The sequence below is a fragment of the Pristis pectinata genome, chromosome 32, assembly GCF_009764475.1.
Source record: "Pristis pectinata isolate sPriPec2 chromosome 32, sPriPec2.1.pri, whole genome shotgun sequence".
Classification (NCBI taxonomy): Eukaryota; Metazoa; Chordata; class Chondrichthyes; order Rhinopristiformes; family Pristidae; genus Pristis; species Pristis pectinata.
In genome coordinates, this window is record NC_067436.1 from 19,317,886 (window position 1) to 19,342,973 (window position 25,088).

At 49.5% G+C, this 25,088-nt stretch overlaps 2 protein-coding genes across 5 annotated transcripts in view; both read right to left on the bottom strand.

Moving 5' to 3' along the window:
• Window positions 1-1,195, bottom strand: part of crtc3 (CREB regulated transcription coactivator 3) — a 78,939-nt gene extending 77,744 nt beyond the window's left edge. For all 4 annotated transcript variants that reach the window (XM_052042600.1, XM_052042598.1, XM_052042599.1 and 1 more), the window contains exon 1: window positions 316-1,195. In XM_052042600.1, the coding sequence (XP_051898560.1) occupies window positions 316-534 (219 nt within the window). In that variant the 5' untranslated portion in view covers window positions 535-1,195. The remainder of the gene's footprint in view (window positions 1-315) is intronic.
• Window positions 1,196-15,720: 14,525 nt separating this feature from the next.
• iqgap1 (IQ motif containing GTPase activating protein 1) overlaps window positions 15,721-25,088 on the bottom strand; it is an 84,413-nt gene continuing 75,045 nt past the window's right edge. Inside the window, exons 34-38 of the mRNA XM_052042410.1 lie at window positions 23,436-23,648; window positions 20,776-20,942; window positions 19,819-19,941; window positions 18,807-18,915; window positions 15,721-17,250 (exon numbers count right to left, since the gene is read on the bottom strand). Coding sequence (XP_051898370.1) covers window positions 17,137-17,250; window positions 18,807-18,915; window positions 19,819-19,941; window positions 20,776-20,942; window positions 23,436-23,648 — 726 coding nt within the window. The 3' untranslated portion in view covers window positions 15,721-17,136. The remainder of the gene's footprint in view (window positions 17,251-18,806; window positions 18,916-19,818; window positions 19,942-20,775; window positions 20,943-23,435; window positions 23,649-25,088) is intronic.

Sequence of the window (25,088 nt, forward strand, 5' to 3'; positions counted from 1 at the left end):
TACACCCTCAGTACAGCCAATATTTCCACACCTATTTAGTTAAATACATTTGGAAGAAAATTAATTGTACCATAAATATTTTAACTTTAATATCTCATTAAACATTATCATATTCCATACACTTTAATCGTTGTAATTAGAACAGATGTCAACATTTGCCATACATTATGCTACGAGGTATACGAGTTATATTCGCCTTCTATTACTGACACTGGACTCATTTGGTTTCGTCTGGCTCGGCCGCCTTAGGCCGCGAAGCCTGGCGTTCTCGTGATTGCGGCGCCCGGCGGTGCTGCGCCTCCTGCCGACACTTACCCGCGACACGCTGAGATCCTTCATCACCTCCTCGAAGGCGGCCGTTTCCTCGGCCTGCTTCTGGTTGTGCAGCGCGATCTTCTCGCTGAACTTGCGGGGGTTGGAGGCGGCCGAGCCGCCGCTGGAAGGCCCAGGCCCGGGCCCGGGACTGGAGGCCGACGCCGAGCCGCCCGACGAGCCCCCGGCGCCGGGCCCGGGGCTGCAGCTACTCCCCGCCATCTTCGGAGCAGCAAGAGTGAACCCGCGGTGAATCTCCTCCCTTAGTCACACTGATCAACAAAAACTCTCCCTAAATAACACCACCCACTTCAAATAAAACACGAAAACCTGCCCCAACAGTCCCTAATAACCAATAACTGCCCAAAATCCCCAAAGTCTCTCTCCAAAATACCCTAAAACGTAAAACTTCGACTTTAAATACCGCCTAACCTGGCCCCCGAGACTGCAAAAACATCAAAATCTGCCTTCAAACCAACCTTTGACATCTAAACGTGCCCCTAAAACAGTCTCCAAAATCTCCCTAGAACATGTTCCCAAAAACCTTCCCTAAAAAGTAAAGCCTGTCCCTGAAGATCAGTCCCAACCCCTGCTCCGGTCACAGAACCATCCTGCAGCAACATTCAGCTGGCTTGCCACTCAAAGGGCAACTCTTCTCCACTGGAAAAATTATAGTTGCCGTGTTGTCTTCCTTCAACAGCTGGGTGAGTGGCATCCAAACAGTCAGCTCCTTGTCTGGTGAAAGCACTGTTCTCTCAGTAAAACTCCCCGTCTTCCCCTAGCCTTGATGCTCCAAATACCAGCCCTGGGTTTCCTGGCATCGCTCAGACACTAAGACACACACGGAGAAAGGGAAAAACAAAATGAGAGGTGGTGAATTGAATGTTCCTTCTCAACTCCACCACTAGAGGAGACAAGCGGCCAGCTCACAGAACAAATCACACAAGGGATGGACTGAAATCATTGCACTGTCATTATCCCCTCCTCTAATGGGAAGGACCTTGTTTTCTTTACAATATTTTTATTGAATCCATGAAAAAAATACAGAGTACATGCATCAAGAAAGAGAATAAAAATACTACTGAATACGTTGTATTAAAGCAGGACCTGAAGAACCAAAACCCAAGAAGATGACATCCAAAAACAACAGGAACATATTGAAACATTCCATTAGAACTCCCTTACACCTTCAGTACAGCCAATATTTCCACACCTATTTAGTTAAATACATTTGGAAGAAAATTAATTGTGCCATAAATAGTTTAACTTTAATATCTTATTAAACATTATCTGTAGCGGTTAGCGTGACGCTATTACAGCGCCAGCGATCGGGTTTCGATTCCCGTCGCTGTCTGTAAGCAGTTTATACGTTCTCCCGTGTCTGCGTGGGTTTCCTCCCACATTGCAAAGACGTACAGGTAGGTTAATTTGGGTTTAAAATGGGCGGTGCGGACTCGTTGGGCCGGAAGGGCCTGTTACCAGGCTGTAGGTAATTTTTTTAAAAAATTTTTTTAATTTAAAAAAAAATTTTAAATTTAGATCGTACTTAAGATTACAATACTCTAAATTAGTAATCACATATAGTAGTTAGTTAATAAAGAAAGAAAAAATTGAAATATTTTATTATTAAAAAAAACTACTCCCACTACCAAAACCCAAAGCTGTTAGATGGAAAAAACAACAAAGAAAAACTTTTAAAAACATAACTGTGTCAGCCAATAACTGCATTTTAGTCCCCAAATCAGAGATTTTGAAAATAATTCAAAAAAGGTCCCCACAGGGTTTGAAAGTCTAGGTTAGGTTCAGAAACTGAACAGCGAATCTTCTCTGGATTCAGGTATGACATAACATCCTGTAGCCACTGAGCATGTGTAGGCGGAGTAACTTCCTTCCATTTAAGCAACGCAGCTCTCCTGGCTATAGGAGAAATAAAAGCCAGAATATGTAAATCAGAAGCCGGGAAGGACATTCTTCAAATGGTTCAAAACAACAAATTTAACATGTACTAACTTCAAAACTTTATTTCAAGGAAAATCTGATCAAATCATAAGCTTCAAGATTCAAAAAGGTTTCTTTACATGATCAGCAGATGCAATTATATCACAACTTCAGGATGTCTTCCTGAGAGCACCATAAAACAAAACTGATGCCAAGCTAATGTCAGATGAATAGGGCAAAAGAACAAGAGTATGGTCAAAGAGGTAGGTGTTTAATGAGTGCTTTAAAGCAGGAAAGGGATGCGGAGACACTGAGACTGGGGATTCCACTGCTTAGGGTTTTGACAGCTGAAGAAGTGGTCAGCGATGATAGAGTGATTAGATTTGAAGACAATCAAGAGGGCGGAAATCTGAGGGTCGCAGGATTAGAGGAGGTTATAGGATGAGGGAGGGGCAGACATTTTAAACTAGGGTGAGAATTTTAAAATTGAGGTGTTGGTTCACGGGAAGACACCACAGGTCATTGAGCACAGGGTCATGAGCTCACAGGCAACTGGTTAACTCCCAGTTTACAGGAGCCACAGAGTGTCCACAGCTTATGGGCTACCAATAATTTGATCTGCAAAGAGGCTCCAAGAAGAGTCAGGACTGGTTTGATGGGAATGACCAGGAGACTGAGGAGCTAATGAACTAATGAACACATGATGTGTTTCTGGATTAGTAGCCCTACCGATCCTCAAAGGAAAAGAAGTGGCTCTGCAGCTACCTGAAGGCCAAGGTCCAACAAAAGACCCATGACCTAAAGAACAGATGGTGGATGAAGAAAGTTCAGGAGGGTTAGCAACTCACTGATGGCCATGACATGTGCAGGTTGTTCAGAGCAGTCATGACAATCTATGGCCTAATTGCCCAAGGTGCCACTCAACTCAGAGCCAAGAACAGAGAGCAAATCATCGGGGACAGAGAGGCAGACAACATCAATTGAAGACCTCCCAGCCCCATGGCTTGTCCTTGATATGACCACCATCCAAAAGCAGCAAATTCGAGCCAGCCTTGCTGCTACTCCTGACGGCCAAGAATTCAAAAGGGCCATACCTCAACAAAAAGAAGTGGCTTTGGGAGCAAATGCTATCCCTGCTGAAGTTCTAAAATTCACCAAATCCTTTCACTCAATCAGTTGGGAGGGATTGTGGAATACCCTCTTTAAATTTGGCATAAATTTCTCACCATCTCACTTTTGTTTCATGACAGCAGACAAACCACGATCCTGACCAACGGGTCTGCAACAGAACCAATCTCAATGAAGACCAGTGTCAAACAAGGCTGCATCATTGCCCCTTTTCCTGACTTTTCTTGCCACAGTGTTGCACCTCACAACTAACAAACTTACCACAAGAGTAGAGTTAATCTTCAGAACTGCTGAATGCGGACCATGACTGTACTTGCGTGCACACAGAGGCCGAGCTCTAAGCCATTAGTGACTTGTTCACTCAGCAAATGAGAGCCTGGGCCTTACACACAATATCTGTGAGACAAAGGTCCTCCATCAATCTGCCTCTTTGCACAACGCTGCCCTCCAACGTTAAACATTGTGACAGGCTGCAAACACTTCCCATATCCCGAGAGCCACCTCTTGGTGAAGGCAGACATCAACGACGAAGTCGCCCTCCCGCCTTCAGTGCGTCATTTTATTAGAGGAAAGGTGTATCTGAAGATCAAGACCTCAGAATTGGTACAAACCAGGCAGCAGTGATCCTTGCTCTCCTGTATGCTTCTGACACCTGAACTAGCTACAGAAGGCACCTGAAGATACTGTGACTACTGTCTCTGTAAAATCCTCCAAATTTACTGCGATCATAAGTGAACCAACATCAGTGTCCTCTCCGACCTCCAGCACTGAGACCCTGGTCACACCCAACTATCTCTGCTGGGTAGACCACATCCTTCTCATGCTTGGCACCGGACTCCTGAAACAGGCACTCTTCTCTGAGCTCTGTCATGAAGAGAGGTTCCCAGGTGTACAGAGGAAAAATTCAAGGATGTTCTCAAAGCTTCCTTGAAGAAATGCAACATTCCCACTGACTCCTGGGAATCCCTGGGCCATGAGCATTCAAAGTGGAGAAGCGTTTGGGATGGTACCAAGAACCTCAGGTCCAGTTTGGAAGCCCAAGGTAAATGGCAGAAGGAGTGGACCGCCCCACAAACTACCCACATGCCCATGCCTCAGCCATCTCCTGCCTCATCTGTAGAAAGGCTGCAGGTCCCATATTGGTATTATCAGCCCACAGAACCCACAGAACTTGAGCGGAAGCAGGTCATCATCAATCCCAAGGGACTGCCGAGGAATGTGAGAAAGGGACTCAATGTGAATTAGGACACTCAAGGTCAATTGGCAATCAGAACATGTGGTAGAGAGGACAGCTGACCCCTCTGAAAGCACTTTTACCTTGGGTATTGTTGTTCCCAAAGGTTCCTCACGTTTACTTTGCTGAAATCAAACACTTATTCTCCTGCCAATATTTCAGGTCCACGTTGATGCAAGACACTGCAGCTGCTGGAATCAGGAGCAAAAAACATGACTTGAAACATCAACAATTCCTTTTTTCCCACAGATGCTGCTCGACCTGCTGAGTTCCTCTGGCAGTTTGTTTCTTTGCTTCTAGTCCACGTTTCTGTCTGCCTGCAGCATGGTTTAAATAAGGGAGGGAGGCCTGTTAGTACCATCGCAGTCAGGGGTCCCTAAAGAGGATAATGCTGGAATATTGGAAAGCTGAAATAACTGAATGTGGTGGAAGCAGTCTACAGGTCAGGCAGCATCCGTGGAGAGAGAAACAGTCAACATTTCAGGTCAGTGTTCTTTCATCAGGGCTCCCTGTGTGACCTGCGGATTCTCAGAGGGAATGCAACCTGAAATAAAACCTGGAAGTGAGAGGGACCCGCAAATTCTTGCAAAGTGGAATTCAGGATTTGTCAATTCTGTTGTTTATTTTTCCTCAGCGAGAGAGGGAACCTACTGTTGTTTTGGGAGGGGATGAGTACATGATGACTTATTGAGTCCCACAGACTTTTCTTATTGTATTGATTGGTAATTCATAAAATTGGGTAAATCTAGAATGCACCAAGGTACCATGAAAGAACTCAGCGGAAAGTGAAACTTCTTGTTTATAAATGTATTGATGCAAAGTTCCAGTGATAACAAGGTGACAAATAACTTGGATCTAGGCTCCTGTCAACCAAGAGAAAGTGATCCAATACTGCTGCATGAAGCCATATCCCTGTGCAGTGACCTTGAGCTAAAGGTTTACATTGCACAGTGGATAGAACTGCTTCAAGTCATCTCTTTCACTTCAGGCTCTCAGTGATCTGCAATACAATTCCAATGGCGTTCCAGGCAAGGCGAAGTCCTGCCCACAAGCAGCAAGTGAAGACAGAGTGTGACTTGGAGATGAACCTGCTGGTGGTGGTGTTTCCTCTACCTGCTGCCCTTGTGCTTCACAGTGGTTGAGGCTGCAGGTTTGGGAGGAGCTGTCAGAGTAGCCTGGACGAATAACTGCAGTGCATTCTGTAAATGATGCACACTGCAGCTACTGTGGCAGAGGGCAGCACAGTGGTACAGCTGATAGAGCCGCTGCCTCACAGCGCCAGAGACAGCGTTCAATCCTGACCTGTGTGGAGGTCGCATGTTCTCCCTGTGACCGTGTGGGTTTCCCCGGGTGCTCCAGTTTCCTCCCAAATCCTTATGCAGGTTAGCAGGTTAATTGTTGCTTGTGTGCAGATGAGTGGTGGAATCCGGGGACGGTTGATTGGAACGTGAGGAGAATGAAATGGGATAACCGTAGGATTAGTTTAAAGGGTGCCTGAGGGTTGGCATGGACTTGCTGTGCCAAAGGGGCTGTTTCTGTGCTGTACAACTTCATGACTGAGACGCCTCAGCGGAACAACCTCTTGTTCCAACAAACTCCAATGTGTTTCGGCCACTGCCTCTGATCTTGCTTCATCTCCTTGTCCCAAAAATCAGTCCCAACCCAATGATTCAGGAACAGCTTCTTCCCCAGCACCAGCAGATTTCTGAACAATCCATGACCCGTGAACACAACCTCATTATTCCTTTTCTTTGCACTATTTATTTATTTTTGTCATTTATAGATTTTATGTCGTGCACTGCACTGCTGCCGCAAAACAACACATTTCACATCATACGTCAGTGATAATAAACCTGATTCCGATTCAGTCTCATGAATCTATGCTGCACCGCCTGTAAGACAAATAAATCCTGACTTGGCAATGGAGACCAAACTGCACAAAGCTTTCTTGGTGCAGCCTCAACAAAGCACCCTCGACATACACCGCACAACTTCCTCATTCTCGCATTCAAATTTCCAGACAAGAAGGGCTAATGTTCCACTTGTTTGTCTGATTTTTCAGTCTGTGCAGAAAAATTGGTCTCCAGTCATCTTAAACTCCCTTGTCAATGGAGCAAGACCTCGCTCTGTCAAAACTGTGTGTTGATTGGTGAGGAACAGTCACAGCCATGTTGCAGTAAATCACTCTCACTGGGGAATAAGGTCATTCTCACACTGAGGGATTGCCCACTGTCTCACAGTTTTTTTTTGAGGAGGTAACTAAGAAAATTGATGAAGGCAGCACGGTAGATATGGTTTATGTGGACCTTAGTGAGGCGTTTTGACAAGGTCCTGCATGGTAACATGGTCCAGAAAGTTAAAGCACCAGGGATCCAAGGCATGTTGGCAAACTGGATCCAAAATTGGCTTGGCTCTAGCAGGCAGAGGGCAGTGTTCTGCTGACTGGAAGTAACCATTGGTGTACTTTGGATCAGTGCTGGGACTGTTGTTGTTTGCCAGATATATCAATGACTTGGATGAGGATGTCGGGGTTCTGATTAGTTCTGATGACACAAAAGTTGGTGGAGTAATAGAAAGCGAGAAGAATAGTGGCAGATGGAGTTTAATCCAGACAAGTGTGAGGTGATGTATTTTGGGACATCAAATACTAACAGGATAGAAAGAGTAAATGGCAGATATCTCAGGAGTATTAATGTACAGGGGAACCTCAGGGTTCAAGTTCATAGCTCCCTGAAAATGGCAACACCAGTGGATAGGGTAGTGAAGAAGGCATTTGGCATACTTTTCTTCACAGGTCGAGGCACCGAGCATGGGAGTTGCGACATCATGTTGCAGCTGTACAAAACATTGGTCAGACCACACTTGGAGTATTGTGGACAAGTCTGGTCACCACACAACAGGAAGGTTGTGGGAGCACCGGAGAAGGTGCAGAAGAGATTCACCAGGATGTTGCCTGGATTGAAGGGCTGCAGTTATAGGCGAGGTTTATTCTCACTTGGAGGTGGGGGCTGACCTAACAGAGATCTATAAAATTATGAAGGGCACAGATAGGGTAGAGAGTTAGACTTTTTCAAAGTGTGGGGGAATCTAAAGCTCGAGGGCACAGGCTACAGGTGGGAGGGAAGGATCTGACGGGCAAGATTTTCACACAGAGGGTGCAGGTTATACGGAGCAAACTGCCAGAGGAAGTGGTAGAAGCAGATAGAGTACAGTATTTATAAGGCACTTGGACAGGTTCTTAGATGGTGTAGAGGGATACGGGTCTAATGCAGGCAAATGGGATTAGCATAGAAAGGCATCACAGTCAGCATAAATGAGTTGGGCCAGTGGGCCCCTTTCTGTGTTCTTCAATTCTGTGACTGTAAGAGAAGAGATTTTCTGGTCAATGGTCACCCCCAGGAATAGATAGTGAAGCAAAGGAAATGAACTCAACATTAATATGTGTTGATAGTGGTTGCAGACTCAGCCAGCTCCATCATGGGCACAACCCCCACCATGCAGGACATCTTCAAGAGGCAGTGCCTCAAAAAGGTGGCATCCGTCGCTAAGAACCCTCACCATCTGGGACATGCCCTCCTCTCATTACTACCATCAGGGAGGAGGTACAGGAGCCTGAACACCCACACTCAGCGATTCAGGAACAGCTTCTTTCTCTCCAGCATCAGATTTCTGAACGGTCCATGAACACTACCTCATTATTCCTTCTGGTTTTGCACTGATTATTTATTTCTGTAATTTATAGATTCTTGTGCCTTTGCAGTGCACGGCTGCCGCAAAACAACACATTTCACGTCCTCTGTCACTGATAATAAATCTGATTCTGATTTTGATCCCGCTATGGAGTTGTGAAGTAAAGAGATGGTTTATCTAAGGTGTCTCCCAGGGGACAGCATGAGAAGATGGAGTTTGGTGTCAGTCATGCTTTTCACAACCTATCCAACTGACTTGGATGAAGGCGCTGAAGGTGGGGCTATAAATTGCCGATGGCACAAGGATGGATCGGGAAGCTGTAAAGAGAACATGAGGAAGTTACAGAGGAATATAGATTGGTCAAAGTATGGGAAAAGAACTGGAAAATGGAGTATAAAATGGGAAAATATGAAAGTTCCAATCTTAGCAGGGAAAAGGAGCATTGATTTTAATGTCAAGAGATTGCAGGGCTCTGCGATACAGAGGGATCTGGGTATCTATGTGTAAAATTTACAAAATGCCGATATCCAGTTCCTGCAAATAATTCAGAAAGCAAACAGAATGTTATCACTTATTGCAAAGGAAATTGAACACAAAAGTCAGATGGTGATGCTTTATTTGTGTAGAGCATTCATGAGGCCACATCTGAAGTATTGTGGAAAACTTTGATCTCCTCATTTTAGGAAGGATGTTAATGAATTGGAAGCGGTTTAGAAAGGGTTAACAAGATTGTTACCTGATAGGGGTGATTTTTCTGAGGTGGAAAGGTTGGACTCGCTGGGCTTGTATCCGCTTGAGCGTAGGAGGGGTTTGACAGGGATCGTGACAGGGTGGATGTGGAGAGAATGTTTCATCTTGTGGAAGGATCTGATCAAAACTAAAGGGTCTTCCATTTAAAACAGAGATCTCTCAGAGCATCAGAAATCTTCAGAAATCCCTTCCTTGAAAGATGTTGGAAGCAGAATCTTTGAATATTTTTATAGCAGAGGCAGATCCATTCTTCATCAGGAAGGGAGTGAATGGTTACCATGGGTTGGTGGTAATCCAGATGAGGTTACAGTCAGTTCAGCCTTGATTTTATTACATAACGGAGCAGGCACAGGGGACTGAATAATCTATTCCTGCTCTTAATTTGAATGTTCATTTCAATGAAATAAAACAAAACAGGATGTTGCCAAAAAGTTAAAACCTTCAGTGAAAACGGAACAAGCCAGGGTTCTTTCTCCAAAAGGGAGGCAGTGTGTTGTACAGACGATTAAAGGGTGCACTGGGTTACTTCCAAAAAGATGTTCCCAGCTGTGATTGAGACCACATCTGGGGCCCATAAACATGGTGTCATCACCGAAAAATCCAGCTGGGATTCAGGAGCAAATTCTTGAACCAGTTAGTGGCAGGAATGCAGAACGTGCTCCCAAAGAGAATGAATGAGGCAATCGCAGTGTTTACAGGAAAGCTGGAGGAATGGACAAGAGACAGAGGAGGAGAAGGAGATGGTGATGGGAGGAGATGGGGAGGGTGGGAGGGAGTGTGAGTGTGGAACAGCAAGAAGCAGCTAGGCCAGGTGGTCTGTTCTTATGCTTTGAATTCATTGTTTGTCCCAAAGCTGGCACAGTCTTGTGAAAGAGAGATGGGCCTGTATCTGAGAGGTGGAATTGTTCCCGCACTGCCCAATTCCCACTTAGGCTCAGCTTCCCACATGTGCCGCATTCTATCTGAGTCCATATTTCCACCCACAACCAGATTCCCACCCAAGCTCTGATAGCCACCCAGATTTCCCACCCTTACTCCCACTCTATCCCAGGTTCCCATCCGAGCCTAGGTTCAAATTCCAGCCAAAAGTCACACCTAAACCAGGGTTTCCCTGTGGACCAGTTAAACGTGAGGGTGGTCCTGGCTGGACAGAGTCCCAATGATCCATAGGACCTGTAGCTTCAGTTAGGTGAAGTTGGAAGAGCCTCACCACACCAGCCTCCCTTTGCATGTTGATGCCCATGGACCTTGCAAACCATGCAGCACCAGTTTTGCAAGCTTCACTGCAGCTTCTTTTCCTAGTATGCCAACCTTGAAAAAGTTCTCCACCTCTCTTCAATGGGATTTCCTGTCTTTGATAAAGTTCTGTCCAATAATATCTCCTACTGAAATTGTTTCTTCCTCCCTTGACTCGATCCTGACTCCCTCGGTCTCGTTCCTTCCCACTTACATCCGTGACACTTCAGATGCCCTCCATCATTATGAAAGTTTGAGACTCCCTGGTCCCAACCAGCTGATCCTCATCGTGGATGTTCAGTCCTTTTACACCTCCATCCAACATCAGGAATGTCTGAGGCTCCTTCATTTCTTCATCAGACAGAGGCCCAACAGTCCCCTCCACCAACACACCCATTAGATTGGTGGAACTTGTCTTTACGGACAACAACAACTCCTTCCATTCCACTCACTTTCTCTAGATCAAAGGTGTTGCCGTGGGAACTTGTACAGGCCCTAGCTACACCTTTAGTTTTGTTGGACACATAGAGCAGTACAGCACAGGGTCAGGCCCTTCGGCCCACCATGTGTGCTGACCAATTTAAGCTGCACATCTGCCTGCAGGTGGTCTTTATCCTTCAATTCCCTGCCTTTTCATGTCTGTATCGAACAGTCTCCTAAGCATTGCTATTGTATCTGCTTCACCACTTCCCCGTTCCAGGCACCTACTGTTCTCTGTTTAAAAAACCTTTTTTGTAAATCTCCTTTAAACTTTCCCCCTCGCACCTTAGACCTTTTGCCCTCCAGTACTTGACATTTCCACCCAGGGAAAAAGACTGATTATCCACCCTCTCAATACCTCTCATAATTTTATAAACTTCTATCAGGTCTCCCCTCAGCCTCCGACACTCCAGAGAAAACAACCCAAGTTTGTCCAATCTCTCCTTATAGCTAATACTCTCTAATCCAGGCAACATCCTGGTGAGCCTCTTCTGCACCCTCTCCACAGCCTTCATGTCCTTTGTTAACTGGTTTCTCTTTCCACGGATGCTCGCTGACTGGCTGAGTTCTTCCAGCATTTCTGTTTCTGCTTTGAAAGCTACATTTAATTTGGATTTATCACGACACTGCTCCTGGAGATTTTCCTACGACATAATGGAGAGTAGGGAGTCTGTTTCTGGAAACCTGTCTTGGGTCTCTGGGATTGGTGCAATGGTTCAAACACGGCTCCTGAGGTTTGAGCTCTGTGTGTCCAGACTGGGCCTTTGCACTGGTGAGGGAGTGCAGCAGTGTCAGAGGTGCAGCCATTGAATGAGAAGGGAAACTGAGCCCCTCCTGTCCACCCCCCCCCCCCCCCCCGCACCCCCGGCCTGGAGATATCAGAGGAAAATTCTCCCCACGATCTCTCATCAAACACCTATAAACAACGATCTGGTCACAGAGCCATTCACCATAGAAACAGGCCCTTTGACCCAATTCATCCATGTTGACCAAGTTGTCCACAAGCTAGTCCCATTCTCCCAAATTTGGCCCATATTCCTCTCAACCTTTCCTATCCATGAACCTGTCCAAATGTCTTTTAAACGTTGCAATTCGTCATTTATCTCATTGCTGTTTGTGGGAACTTCCTGTGAGCAAATTGTACAATGACCACGGCTGTGTTTCTACAGAACTTCATGGGCTCCAAAGCATTGCAGGGGTGCTGGGCTTGTGTGCAATACTGGCAAAGTGTGAGTCTTTCCCACTGGAACATTGGTTAGCTGCAGCTGGGCAGGTGAGCAGCTGGATCCCTCATCAGTTGCAGAGTCCAGCTTAAATGTCTCACTCAAGTTATAACACAAGGTGTCAGCTGCGGTAGCTAAGTCATGTGAATGACCAGGAACAAAAGAATTATTAAGACTTGGAGTTTTTGGCCTTAACTGGTACAAAAACCGGTAAAAGAACCAAAGGCCTCCGCGGAAACGGTGTTTTTCACTGACTAAACCCTTGTGCCTGCCCAGAATTTACACTTTCATTAACTCTGCTTTAGGGATGACTCAGCCGAACCACCCACCCTTCCTCTCATCTGTGGACGAGCTGCCACACACACTGATGGAGGAAGTCGACATGTCACAGGTGCTACCACTGCCCGACAGGAAGGGAAGGTTGTGTACGTGAAATGATGAAAACTTCAAGTCTGTCAATGGTGATCCTGCCATCTACAATTAAGCTGTGCTTTACTGATGCATCTTTTTACAAGCTAAAAGATAACAGATTCTGCCAAACGCCAACAAAGGCAAGAAGACCCCCGAACTGGAAGAAAATTAACCTCTCAAAAAAAAAACAAGTGCTGTAAATCATCAGTGTAGGGAGGGTGGATCTTGCCAGCTCCCAGCTCCCCAGAGGCACCAGCTCCATATTAGTCATGGGATGATGCAATGCTCAGATCTCTCTCCCAGCTCCTCATTGGGTCATTGAGTCATGAGAGACTGTGGATACTGCAGATACTGGAATCTGGAGAAAGAAGATGCTGCAGGAGCTCAGTGGGTCGAGCAGCATCTGTGGAGGGAAATGGACAGTCAACATTCTGGATGAAGAGTCTGGACCCAAAATGACGACTGTTCATTTCCCTCCACAGATGCTGCCTGACCTGCTGAGATCCTCCAGCACCTTGTATGTTACATGGAGTCATTAGATAGGAAACAGGCCCTTCGGCCCAATGTATCTGTGCTGGCCATTAAGTATCTATTTTCACTAACCCCTTTCCCAGCACTTCTGTGCCATGGCATTTCAGGTGCCTTGTCTAAATATTTCTGAAGCGAGTACCAGCCAGCACCACCTGCTCAGGAAGTCTACTCCAGATTCAATCACCTCCACAATGAAAAAAAGTCCCTACTAAATTTCCTGGCCCTTACCTTAAACCTGTGCCCACTGAGTATAGACATCTCTGTGAAGGGGAAAAGTTTCTCACCATCTACCCGATCACCATTTTGAACAGGTTGCTCCTCAGCCTTCTCTATCCAAAGGAAACACACCCAGCCAATCCAGTCTCTCCCCGTAACTGAAACACTCCATATCCCAGGAGACATCCTGGGGAATCTCCTCTGCACCCTCTCCAGTGCAATCACACCCTTCCTACAGGGACCAGAGCACACCAGTTGTGGCCTAACTAATGTTTTGTACAATTGTACCATAATCTCCATTCTCTTACGTTCTATATCCTGGTTAATGAAGGCAACCATCCCATATGCTTTCTGAGCTGCCTCATCTACCTGTGCTGCTGCCTTCAGGGATCCTTGTACATGTAAACCAAGGTCCCTCTGCTCCTCAGTACTTCCCTGGGTATAGAGATGGCAAACGCCAATGTGCCTTAACCAGCCACTGGGGATGGACAATAAATGCCAGCCTTTCCAGCGACGTCCAGGTCCTGAAAATTGAATCGGGAAAGACCTTCCACCTGACAACACTTGGGCTTGATGCATTCGAGTCTGAGGAATAATAATGGCTTTTTACACCAATACTTCCTCCTCAGATGCAGACAACTGCCAGCAGAGAAACGAAAAGACAAATTATGGCCTTGCCCAGGAAGCGGAAAGCTGAGAAGATTGCATGCCCTGTGAAAGGCCATGAGCTGAACTCCACCCGCAGCAGTTTGGTGTTGAGTTTCTCTTCCTCTCCTCTGGTTTCCTGGAGACAGGACGACTTGTGTTCTGCTCCAGCTCAACATCTCCCTCAAAGGCTAGGGAGCCCCAGCCGTGTCTCGACCAATGGGCAGCCCCAGCCGTGCCTTGACCAATAGGCAGTCCCAGCCGTGCTTCGACCATTGGGCGGCCCCGGCCACGCCTCGACCAATGGGCAGAAAATGAGCCAGATATAACGTGGATTTCCCAAGGTCATTGAGGAATACAGCATGGATATAGACCCTTCAGCCCAACCAGTCCATGCTGACCACAGTGCCCAACCAGCTAGTCCCAATTTCTTGTGTTTGGCTCATATCCCTCCAAGCCCCACCCCTCCATGTACCTATCCAAGTGCCTCTTAAATGACCCTGTTGTACCTGCCTCACCCACTTCCTCTGGCAGCTCGTTCCATATACCATCCTCTGCGTGAAAAAGTTGCCCCTCAGGTCCCTTGTAAATCTTTGCCCTCTCACCCTAGACCTATGCCCCCTAGTTCTGGACTCCCCGACCCTGGGGAAAAGACTTATGGTCCACCATATCTATGCCTCTCATAATCTTAAACACTTCTATAAGGTCGCCTCTCATTATCCTACGCCCCAAGGAATAAAGATCCAGCCTGGCCGACCGCTCCCTATAACTCAGGCCCTCGAGTCCTGGCAACATCCTCTCTGCGCTCTTTCCAGTTTAACCATGTCTTCCCTATAACAGGGGGACCAAACCATACGCAGTTCTCGAAGTGTGGCCTCACTGACTTATAACAACTGCAACGTAAAGGTGTCCTGGGCCTGGAACTGGGGTGGGAGGGAGCTCCCAGTGTCCACAGTGAACTCAAACAGCAACCTGCCCCCGACCCCAACAATCCAAACAGTGCACAGTGCTGACACCCACCTCACAGAAGCTTCCAGTTCCCTTTTCCTGGGGCCAGCTTCCTTCTCGACTCACCAAAGGTGGGACATTCCCATTTCCTGCTCCCCTCTCCAGAGGTTGCTGCACCCTACTGATGGTGACAGCTGCGAGGAGAACCCCAACCACTCCCCTACCAACCAGAGCCATCCCTGTACTGGGGGTGTGTGACAGGACGGTGCGGAGGGAGCTTCACCCTGTGTCTGACCCTGGGAGTGTGTGATGGGACGGTGTAGAGGGAGCTTCACCCTGTGTCTGACCCTGGGAGTGTGTGATGGGACGGTGCAGAGGGAGCTTCACCCTGTGTCTGACCCTGGGAGTGTGTGATGGGACAGTGTAGAGGGAGCTTCACCCTGTGTCTGACCCTGGGAGTGTGTGATGGGACGGTGTGGAGGGAGCTTCACCCTGTGTCTGACCCTGGGAGTGTGTGATGGGACGGTGCAGAGGGAGCTTCACTCTGTGTCTGATCCCAGGAGTATGTGATGGGACGGTGTAGAGGGAGCTTCACTCCGTGTCTGACCCTGGGAGTGTGTGACGGGACAGTGTGGAGGGAGCATCACTCTGTGCTTAACCCTGGGATAATGGGATGGGACTGTGTCGAAGGTGCTTCACTCTGTGTCTAACCCGTGCCCTGGGAGTATGGGAAAAGACAATGTAGAGACAGCTTCACTGTGTCTGACCCGTGCACCAGGAGTGTGTGATGGGACAGTGTAGAGGGATCTTCACTCTGTCTCTAACCCATGCTGGCGGGAAGAAGCAAGGAATTCGAGTGTTGAGACCCCGGGAAAACGTGAGGATGGATGGGATTTTACAGCACAGCAGGATCCCAGGAGGCGAGAAAAAAGAAATTGAATGAACCAACCGAGTGATTCAGCCAATCAGCACACCCACTGACCTTACAAAGAGATAGAAACACAATTTATTTTTCTTAAAATGAACCAATATTCCTGCAAGTACAATTTTATTGTAAGAGCATCATTAATGGGGCAAATAATTTAGCTAGCTGTGACTTTCTCTGCATGGTGTCTGTGCACCAGGCATGTGCTCAGCTGCAGTGCTGGGTCCTTGTGTGCCAAGCTACTCTAACTTCTGGTGCTGCCTTCTTGCCCGGAGACTGTGGATGGACCTGTCCACACAACCACCTCAGTCCTTATCAGTGACTGGGAACATGGATCCTGCCGAGCCGAGGGCATCCCGGGGCAAATTCAACCCCACCGACTCACAGGGACAATCATAGAATCCGGACCTGGTTTTACTCCCTACTGGAGAAGGTGAAAGTCCAGGACCTGTCCCCTCCATTCCCAATGATCCAGTGAGATTCCCAGCTGACAAGGTTGATCAGGATTAAGGAGATCCGCAGAACACCCAGGCCTGGGAAGAGCTCGAACCAGAAGTAACACCTGATGTCAACCAGCTCGCAATGTTACAGTGAAGCAAGGCAGAGGAGTCTGCATTTACTGCGTGGGTTGGTGGGGAGGGGGAGGGAAGAGCTGGGGGCACGAAGGCACAGGGCGCAACTGGAGATGATCAGCAAGAGTCCAGTGTGACAGAAACTGAGGTTGAGAAGCCTAAACTACGTCTGTAAACACCACAGGGGACGTTACTCTAGTGTATCGTAACTCCCATTGAACGGTCAAGTCAGGGAGTAGGTGTCTGCTGGGATCACGGGGACTTTATTGGACATCCAGTTCCCAAACAACGTTCTCCTGTGGTCTTATGTTGGGAAGCACCAGGCTCTGGACTGCCGGAGGCAAAGTATTCAATGCAAGTGGGCACTGGAAAGGGATGTGCTTAGGGTTAATCTACATTGTGTTTTCCTTGGTGCCTGGGACCCAATAATTGTTCCCATCTTTTGCCTTCAGCGGATGGGTGAGCCGGAATGCAGTGGGCTGGACAACCCGTGTCCACCAACCGCTGCCCGAGGCAGAGAGGACGAAGGACTGATCACACGGTATGAAAGCTCCGCTGGGTGAAGGGACAGACGTCCTGCACAGAAACGGCAACGTTACAAATGTAATTTATATAAAAATAAGAGGAGGTTCTGTTTGCAAATATTTACGCCTCTTAGGCAATACAAAGACCACTAATAACGCAAAGGATACTGTCTATCAACGTTCTGGCTATATAATCTGAAATATATAATTGCACACTCTGAGAGCCCTACTCTCCTCCAAATGGGTGACGCGCTGTCCGATAATGCTCATTTCTGATCTGTGCAGAGCTAAACCGAAGGGGGCGACACAAAGGCAGCAGCTTGTCACTGGGGCAGTGAAGAGACCTGGGACACTGGCGGCTCCCAGGGTGCCTCTACTTCCCATAGAACTTCTTGTTGAGCAGGAAGATCAGCAGGTTGACGTTGACCTTGGCTTTGTCGAACAACTTCATGACGGCGACGCCCTCATACTGGAGCTGGAGGAGGTCCTGAGCGGGGAGAGAGAGCAGCCAGTGAGAACGCAGGGTACCAACCACTCCCACCCCACTGACAGGCTGGGCACCCCGTCGGTGAGGAGGGGGCACCAATCACACCCCCCCCACCATTCAACCTCGTGCCTCTGATTCACACCAACATCTGGTGAGCGGAGAATCGAGCTCCTCTACGATGCCCCACCCAGTACCAGGGGGAAGAAGAACTGCATTGGTGGAACCCCTCCATGGGGGAAACATTTCCCAGCCAGCTTCACAAGGGCAAAACCAATCACAGCCACCAGGGAGAAGTTTGGGCAGCTGTGGAGGAGGAGGAGGGAAAGGTGGGGAGGGATGGGAGGGATGGGAGGGAATTCGAGGGCGCAGGGCTCAGGCAGCTGAAGGCACCGCAGAGGTGTATTGATGGGAACCAGGGGATGGAAAACATAGAACGTTGAAGAGTACAGCACAGGAACAGGCCCTTCGGCCACCAGGCTCGACAGCTTCTATCCCACTGTTACAAGACGATTGAACTGTCCCCTAGTACGGTAAGATGGACTCAACCTCACAATCTACCTCGTCATGACCTTCCTTGCACCTTATTGTCTGCCTGCACTGCACTTTCTCTGTACCCATAACACTTTACTCTGCATTCTGTTATTGTTTTACCCTGTACTACCTTGATGCACTGTGTAATGAATTGACCTGTACAATCGGTATGCAAGATGTTTCTCACTGTATGTCAGTACATGTAACAATAATAAACCAATTTACCAATGACTGTGCCAATCACAATGCCAAATAAAACTAAATCTCTTCTGTCTGCACATGACCCATATCCCTCCATTCCCTGCATACTCATGCGACTATCTAACAGCCTCTCAAATTCACCATCATATCTGCTCCACCGCTCTGCCCAGCAGCCCATTCCAGGCACCCACCACCCTCTGTGTAAAAAAACCTGCCCCACACATCTCCTTTAAACTTACCCCCCTCTCACCTTAAATGCATGTCCTCTGGTACTTGATATTTCTACCCTGAGAAAAAGATCCTGACTGTCTGCCCTACCTGTGCCTCTCATCATTTTATTAACTTCTATCAGGTCTCCCCTCAGCCTCTGACACTCCAGAGGAAACAACCCAAGTCTGTCCAGCCTCTCCTTATAGCTCATACCCTCTAATCCAGGTAACATCCCAGGGAACCTCTTCTGCACCCTCTCCAAACCCTCCACATCCTTCCTGTAATGGGGCGACCAGAACTGCACACAACAGGTTGGGTTTAGAGGTGCGCAAAGATCCCAGAGGGGTGATGGGCAGACGGGGGTTGTAGAGAATGGGAGGAGCCACGGGGATCGGGGATATTAAAATAAGGAAGAGAATTATAACGTGGTGGGGGGGGGGGGGTGGGGGGCAACCGTCCCGTTTGTGGATCGGGAGTGGGGGGGAGGGGGGTGGGAACAACTGTTCCATTTGTGGATCAAGAGTGGGGGTGGGGGAGGAGGGGGAACAACCGTCCCGTTTGTGGATCAGGAGTGGGGGTGGGGGGGAGCAACCGTCCTATTTGTGGATCGTTACCTGATAGTGGAGCATGAAGGAATCCATTTGAACCCCCATAAACTTTGCCTTCACTTCAAAGTCGCCCACTTCCTCCGTGGGACAGATGTCGAAAATGACATTTTTAAACCTGTAAACAGAAGAGAAATGTTTTGTTGAACAGCTCCCTGAGAAGCTGGGAGAGACTTGTGGGCAGGGAGCGAACCCCTGCAGCAGCTGGCGACCTTTGGAGACAGACGTCAGCAGTTTAAGCTCCCCCACATTGCAGTACGGGGCGTGAGGTGCTGCCCTGTCTGAGGGGCAGTCCTGTCAACAAGAGGTGCAACCAAAGCTCTGTCCACTGACGTGGAGTTTGGGTGTTCACAGCAACAGCGAGTTGATCCCCTCCCAAACAGCAAGACCAGGAGCCAACCACAGAGTTACACACAAAACGACTCCTGTAACACAAGGTAGAAGCTTGGCACTGCCCCCATACTGTGCCCACCCACCCCACTGATGGAAAGGGTTCGACAGACTTTTTGTCACTACAGGTACATGGGGTTAGGCACTAATTCAATGCCGGAAAGGGCATGAGAGGCGGAGTGGCCTCCTGCAGACCCAATGTAACAGGCCTGAGGGTCGCACGACTCCTCCTGTTCCCACATCGGGTGACCACCCGGCCCGCAGTGCTGTGTCACACTTTCTCTCACGGAGCTGTCCAAGGCAGAGAGGGCGAGCGGGAATTCCGGAGGTCAGAGAGCAAGGGTCAGGTCGAGGCTGGAGGCTGGGGAGGACGTACAGGGAGAAGAATCGGAAGCTGGCCAGATGCTGAGGTGAGAGCGCGCTCGTGGAGCACTTCGGTCAGATCGGAACGAACATCCCACATCCGCCCTGGAAAGTCAGCCCATCCCTCGGTCACCTCTCACCTCCCAGATTCTTCCCCTCTCCCCCAGGAGTCAGACCCTTCTCTGCTGGAACCTGGTCACTCTAATCCAGGAGCCCCACTGCCCTCACACCACTGTCCCAATCCCTCACCCCGAGTCCTGCCACTCACTGGTTGGTGTTGAGGTCCTCGATCTCCAGCAGAACCCCCTTCTCGTGGAGCCTGGCGGCAGTGTACCGCTGGGACACCTGTTTGCTCTTCTTTCCTTTCACATCTCCCGGTTTCTTCGAGAGCCTGGGAGAGAGGAGTGAAGGTACGTCCTCAGTGAATGGATGCAAGGCCCCCACTCTGTCCAGCCCCGCGCCCACACCTCGTCGGGGGCACGGCTTTGTCATCGACTCTTGGCCAAACCCACACCCTGGGCTCTAGATCCACTTCATTGTCCCTTCTGGGGTTCGGAGTGGGGAGAGGGGTGCGCGGGGAATGGGGCGGCGGGAGGAGGAAATCTTTACCTGTTCACCACCGGGAGGTCGATCGCTGTTGCCCTGCAGACATTTATTGGGGGAGATGGGAGGGGGAGCTTGAGAAGGATTAAGGTCGGCATGGGGAGGGGAAACTGTGGGGGGGGGGGAGACTGTGTGTGTGTTGGGGGGGGGAGACTGTGTTGGGGGGGAGAGATGTGTGTGTGGGGGGAGGGGAGACTGTGTGTGGGGAGAGGGGAGACTGTGTGTGGGGGGAGTGTGTGCACAGGGAGAGGGGAGACTGTGTGGGGGCGAGTGTGTGCACAGGGAGAGGGGTTTTTGGGGGAGAGCGCAGTCGGCGCTGGATATCAGGAGTGGGGGAGGAGTGGGGGAGGTGAGGGTGGGCACTGTTGACGAGGAGCCCCTCCCCAGTTGCTCGCCCTCCCCTCAGACCGTTTGTGGCTCGGTTCTGGTTTCCCCGTCCCCAGGCAGCGGAAGCAGATTCAATGCGAGGCCAGTGCGACTAACTACAAGCTCTCACTAAGCCGGCATGAGAACGATGGGCAGAATGGCCTCCCTCTGCGTGCTGAGGTGTGGTTCTGCATGCCTGGGGTGCTGGACTCGAGCACGGGCGGCAAGAGCCCTCAGCACTAGGTGGGATACCTACTTGCCCTTGCTGGCCAGGTTGTCCATGCAGGTCTTGATGTACTGGTTGTAGTAGTCAATCTGCTCCTCGTAGAAAGCAGTCTTGGAGATCAGGCCACTGTACGTCTGCTGCAGGCGCACCAGTTCCGCCTTCCGTCTCTGCCGATATCGCCGCTGGTTTCGGATATCCTGGCAGCCAGGGAACGGGGGTCGGGGAGGGGGACAGAGGGATGGGAAGTTAGTTCAACGCAAGGACAGCACCGCTTCCCATACGTGGCAGAGCCGCTCGCCGGATCCCGAGGCACGTTCGCCCATGTGGATCCCGGCTTCAATGCATGAGGCCTGCCTCAGTGGAGGCAGCACTTGCCCGGATGTGATAACTGCCTCAAACACAGGACGACACAAGCATTGGCGCCTGCTATCTCAGGCTCCCACCAGGCAGGAGGTACAGAAGCCTGAAGTCCCATACCACCAGGTTCAGGAACAGCTGCTTACTTACAACCACCAGGTTCTTGAACTGGCCTGCACAACCCTAACCCTACCTCAGCTACGGAACACTGTGGACCGCCTCTTACACTGCTGTGGACTTGTCTTCCATCGTGTCAGTTGGTTTTGCACTAAGATCTTGTTTTTGCACAGTCTTTTCGTTTCACTTTAAGGTATAATTTGATGTATAATTTATGTTCTGTGTGTTGTCTGTACCTGTGATGCTCTGCGAGCAAGGTTTTCACTGTACCTGTATCTCACTGTACTTCTGCACATGACAATAAACTCAACTTGACCTGAGGCAACAACTTTCAGCAATGGATCCTCCCAGGGGTGACTGTTCTTGGCGGCCACTGGTCCCAGGAGCTACTGGTTCCCAGAGGATGTGGGTTCCCAGGGTCTGGTGGTCCCGGGCGGTGTGTGTGTGGAGGGAGGGGAGCATGCAAGCAATTTGAATGAGGAGACCAGCCTGACTGAATCGTCCATCCACGCCAACTGCCCAGTCTCACTGAGGGGGAACAGCTGAGCAGCAGAGACGTGGGTCCGATGGAGGTCAGCATGGCCCACATGGGGGAACATTCTCCCCAACCTCCTGCCACAGGAACAAATGTCACACGAGCCGATACAGGGACGGTCGACCTGGCACGGAGGAAGATGGAGGCAATGAGGCGGTGGGGGGGTGGGGGGGAGGTGGCGGTTGAGGGAGGGTTTCCTCAATCAGATGACTGCCCACGGACTGAGACCGGGTGGATCACAGGTTTGATCCCCGCTCCATCAGGTGAGGTGGGGGAGAACGGAACTGTGGGGCAAAGTGCGTCATCTAACGTCCCTCCTCCCCCCCCAATGAAAGGTGATGAGAACACTTTACACCAAAGGAACAGATGGATGGGTGCAGGGCTGAGATGAAGGAGCGGGGCTGGGCGGGGGAAGTGGTGGGAAGATTCATAGGAGAGCAAGTACCAGCACCAAGCTGGGGGAGAAACATCCGTGCAGCCGATCAATGCAAAAGTGACATCAGAACACAACAAGCACTGCCATCTGCTGGTGCACTCAGCATTGTCAGAACACTCTGGTGTACAGACACAGGCACACTCACACAGTGCAGAACACTGGTGTACAGACACAGGCACACTCATGCGACGCAGAACACTGGTGTACAGGCACACTCGCGACGCAGAACACTCTGGTGTACAGGCACACTCACACGGTGCAGAACACTCTGATGTACAGGCACACTCACGCGACGCAGAACACTGGCGTACAGGCACACTCACACGGTGCAGAACACTGGTGTACAGACACAGGCACACTCACATGGTGCAGAACACTCTGGTGAACAGACACAGGCACACCCACAGAATGCAACAGAGAACAAACCTGAAGAATCGCACACACACACACACTCACTCACAGCGACAATCCTGACCTGAGTTTAGCCAGTGAAGGAAGCATCACAAAGGACCCTCACCATCCGGGACACACCCTCTTCTCGTTACTATCATCGGGGAGGAGGTACAGGAACCTGAAGACCCACACTCAACCATTCAGGAACAGCTTCTTCCCCTCTGCCATTAGATTTCTGAATGGACCATCAACCCATGAACACCACCTCGTTATTCCTCTTTTGCACTATTTATTTATTTATAGTAATTTCTTGCCGCAAAACAACACATTTCACAGCAAATGTCGGTGATAATAAACCCGATTCGTATGCTGCAATGGGAAAGGAGCAGGATTAAGATGGGAAGAGTGGCCTTCTGCATTTTACCCTGCCCCTGAGCTATCTGGCTCTGCTCAAGTACGAGTCTGGGGACTCGAGCGGGGTAATCCAGTCCAAACCCCCGCGCAGGACTGCAGAGTGCTGCATTGTTAAACACAGGACGTCAAACACAGGCTGCGTTTGCCATTAAAGGATCTCAGGCAATACCCTGCCACAGTCAAAAACAGTCAGGTCATTAGGAGTCACATTACTGGGATCTTGCTGTGTGTAAAAGGGGGGCTGAGAACACTGAGGAAACATTTCATTGGTTATGAAGCATTTCAAAGTGATTTAAGGTTGGGAACGGTGCTGGGGATGATTGGCCAAGGATGAGATTGGCTTTTCTGTGATGGCTCCCACTGCTGAACATCCAGCTGAGAATCACTCACACAGACAGGAAGGAGGCTGGTGGGGGACCCCGTGAAAGGGGTGGTTACCTTGGCCACGTCATTGATCAGGTCTTGGTACTTGTTCTGGGGGTTGACTTTCCCCAGGCCCTCAAGTTTCTTCAGGTTCTGCTGGATCTTTTCCTTCTTCTCCTTCAGGGACATCTGGTTCTCGTCCGCCTGCAGCTGCTCTCGTTTCATCTTCTCGGGGGTCTTCGCGTCCCGTATCGCTCGCCGCTGCATGGCTCGCTGGTGATCAGCCTCCTGTGGAAACAGGCGTCATGCGGCTTTAGTGTCCTGCTCTGGTGCTGAGATCATCAGAGGGGGCATTCACCCACTCCTGCGACAGCAACAGATGGTGGACAGTCAGCCCCTGAGACTTGGGGCAGCAACAAGGAAGGGCCATTCCTGCCCTCAATCCTGTTCCAGCTTCAATCAGATCCCAGTGAGTCTGCACTGAGCTCCATGTCCCTTGGGAAAAACCTGCCCCCTGCAAATCCCCTGTGCTGAAGTCTTGGGCAGGATGTTTCCAGCACTCTACACACCTATTATTTATTGGTCCCCACAATAATTTGCTAACTTTCCCTGCTCTGGTCAGGTTACTTTTACCTCAAACAGTCAAGAGCGAGGGCTGTGCTCTCTCAAAACTAGATTTGGTACAAAATAACTTACTCTGGTGGCCAAGTGCAGAACAAGTCACTTTCACTGCAGTAACAAGGACAGCATCTCCCAAACTTGCCCCAGCAGTACCACGAAGGACAAGGGCAGTCAGTGCAGGGGAACACCACCACCTGCAAGTTCCCCTCCAGGTTGTACGTCTTGCCTGAGAAATATATCACTGTTCCTTCACTGTCACCGAGTTGAAATGTTGGAAGTCCCTCCCCAGTGGCAGTGGCAGCACCTGCACCACAAGGACTGTAGCGGTTGGAGGAGCTGGTTCACCCCTTCACCTTCTCAAGGGTATTTAAGAGTGGACAGTAAATGCTGCCGACAGTTGTGAGCACAGCCCAGTCCAGCCCCAACTCACTGACTCCGTCGACACTTCCTGCTGCCTTGGGAAAGCTGCCAACGTAATCAAGGACCCCTCCCACCCTGGTCATTCTCTCTTCTCCCCCATCTCATCGGGCAGAAGATACAAAAGTTTGAGAACACGTACCCCCAGGCCCAAGGACAGCTTCTACCCCGCTGTTATAAGACTCTTGAACGGACCTCTCATACGATGAAGATGAACTCTTGATCTCACAATCTATCTCGTTGTGGCCCTTGCACCTTATTGTCTGCCTGCTCTGCACTGTCTCTGTAAGTGTGACACTATTCTGCACTCTGTTATTTCTTTTCCTTCTGTACTTGTGTACAGGTCGAGGTCTGTACCTCGATGTACGTGTGTTTGGAATGATCTGTCTGGACGGCACACAAAACGTTTCACTGTATCTCGGTACATGAGACAATAATAAACCAATTCCCAGATCCCAAAAATAAAGAAAAAACACTTTGGGGTTCCTTTGGTAACCTTTGTGTTCCACACCCCCCCACCTCCAACCCTGCCCTCACTGACGCACAGTCCAATCCCAGGCAGAATGTCTCTCAGAGCCAGCTGCGTATGGGGGGGGGGTGCTTGGAAACGAGCCAGATATGGGGTGCCAGTCAAAGCCTGGACTCAACACGTCAAGGATTTGCAAGAGGTCAGCTGATCGGAGAACAATC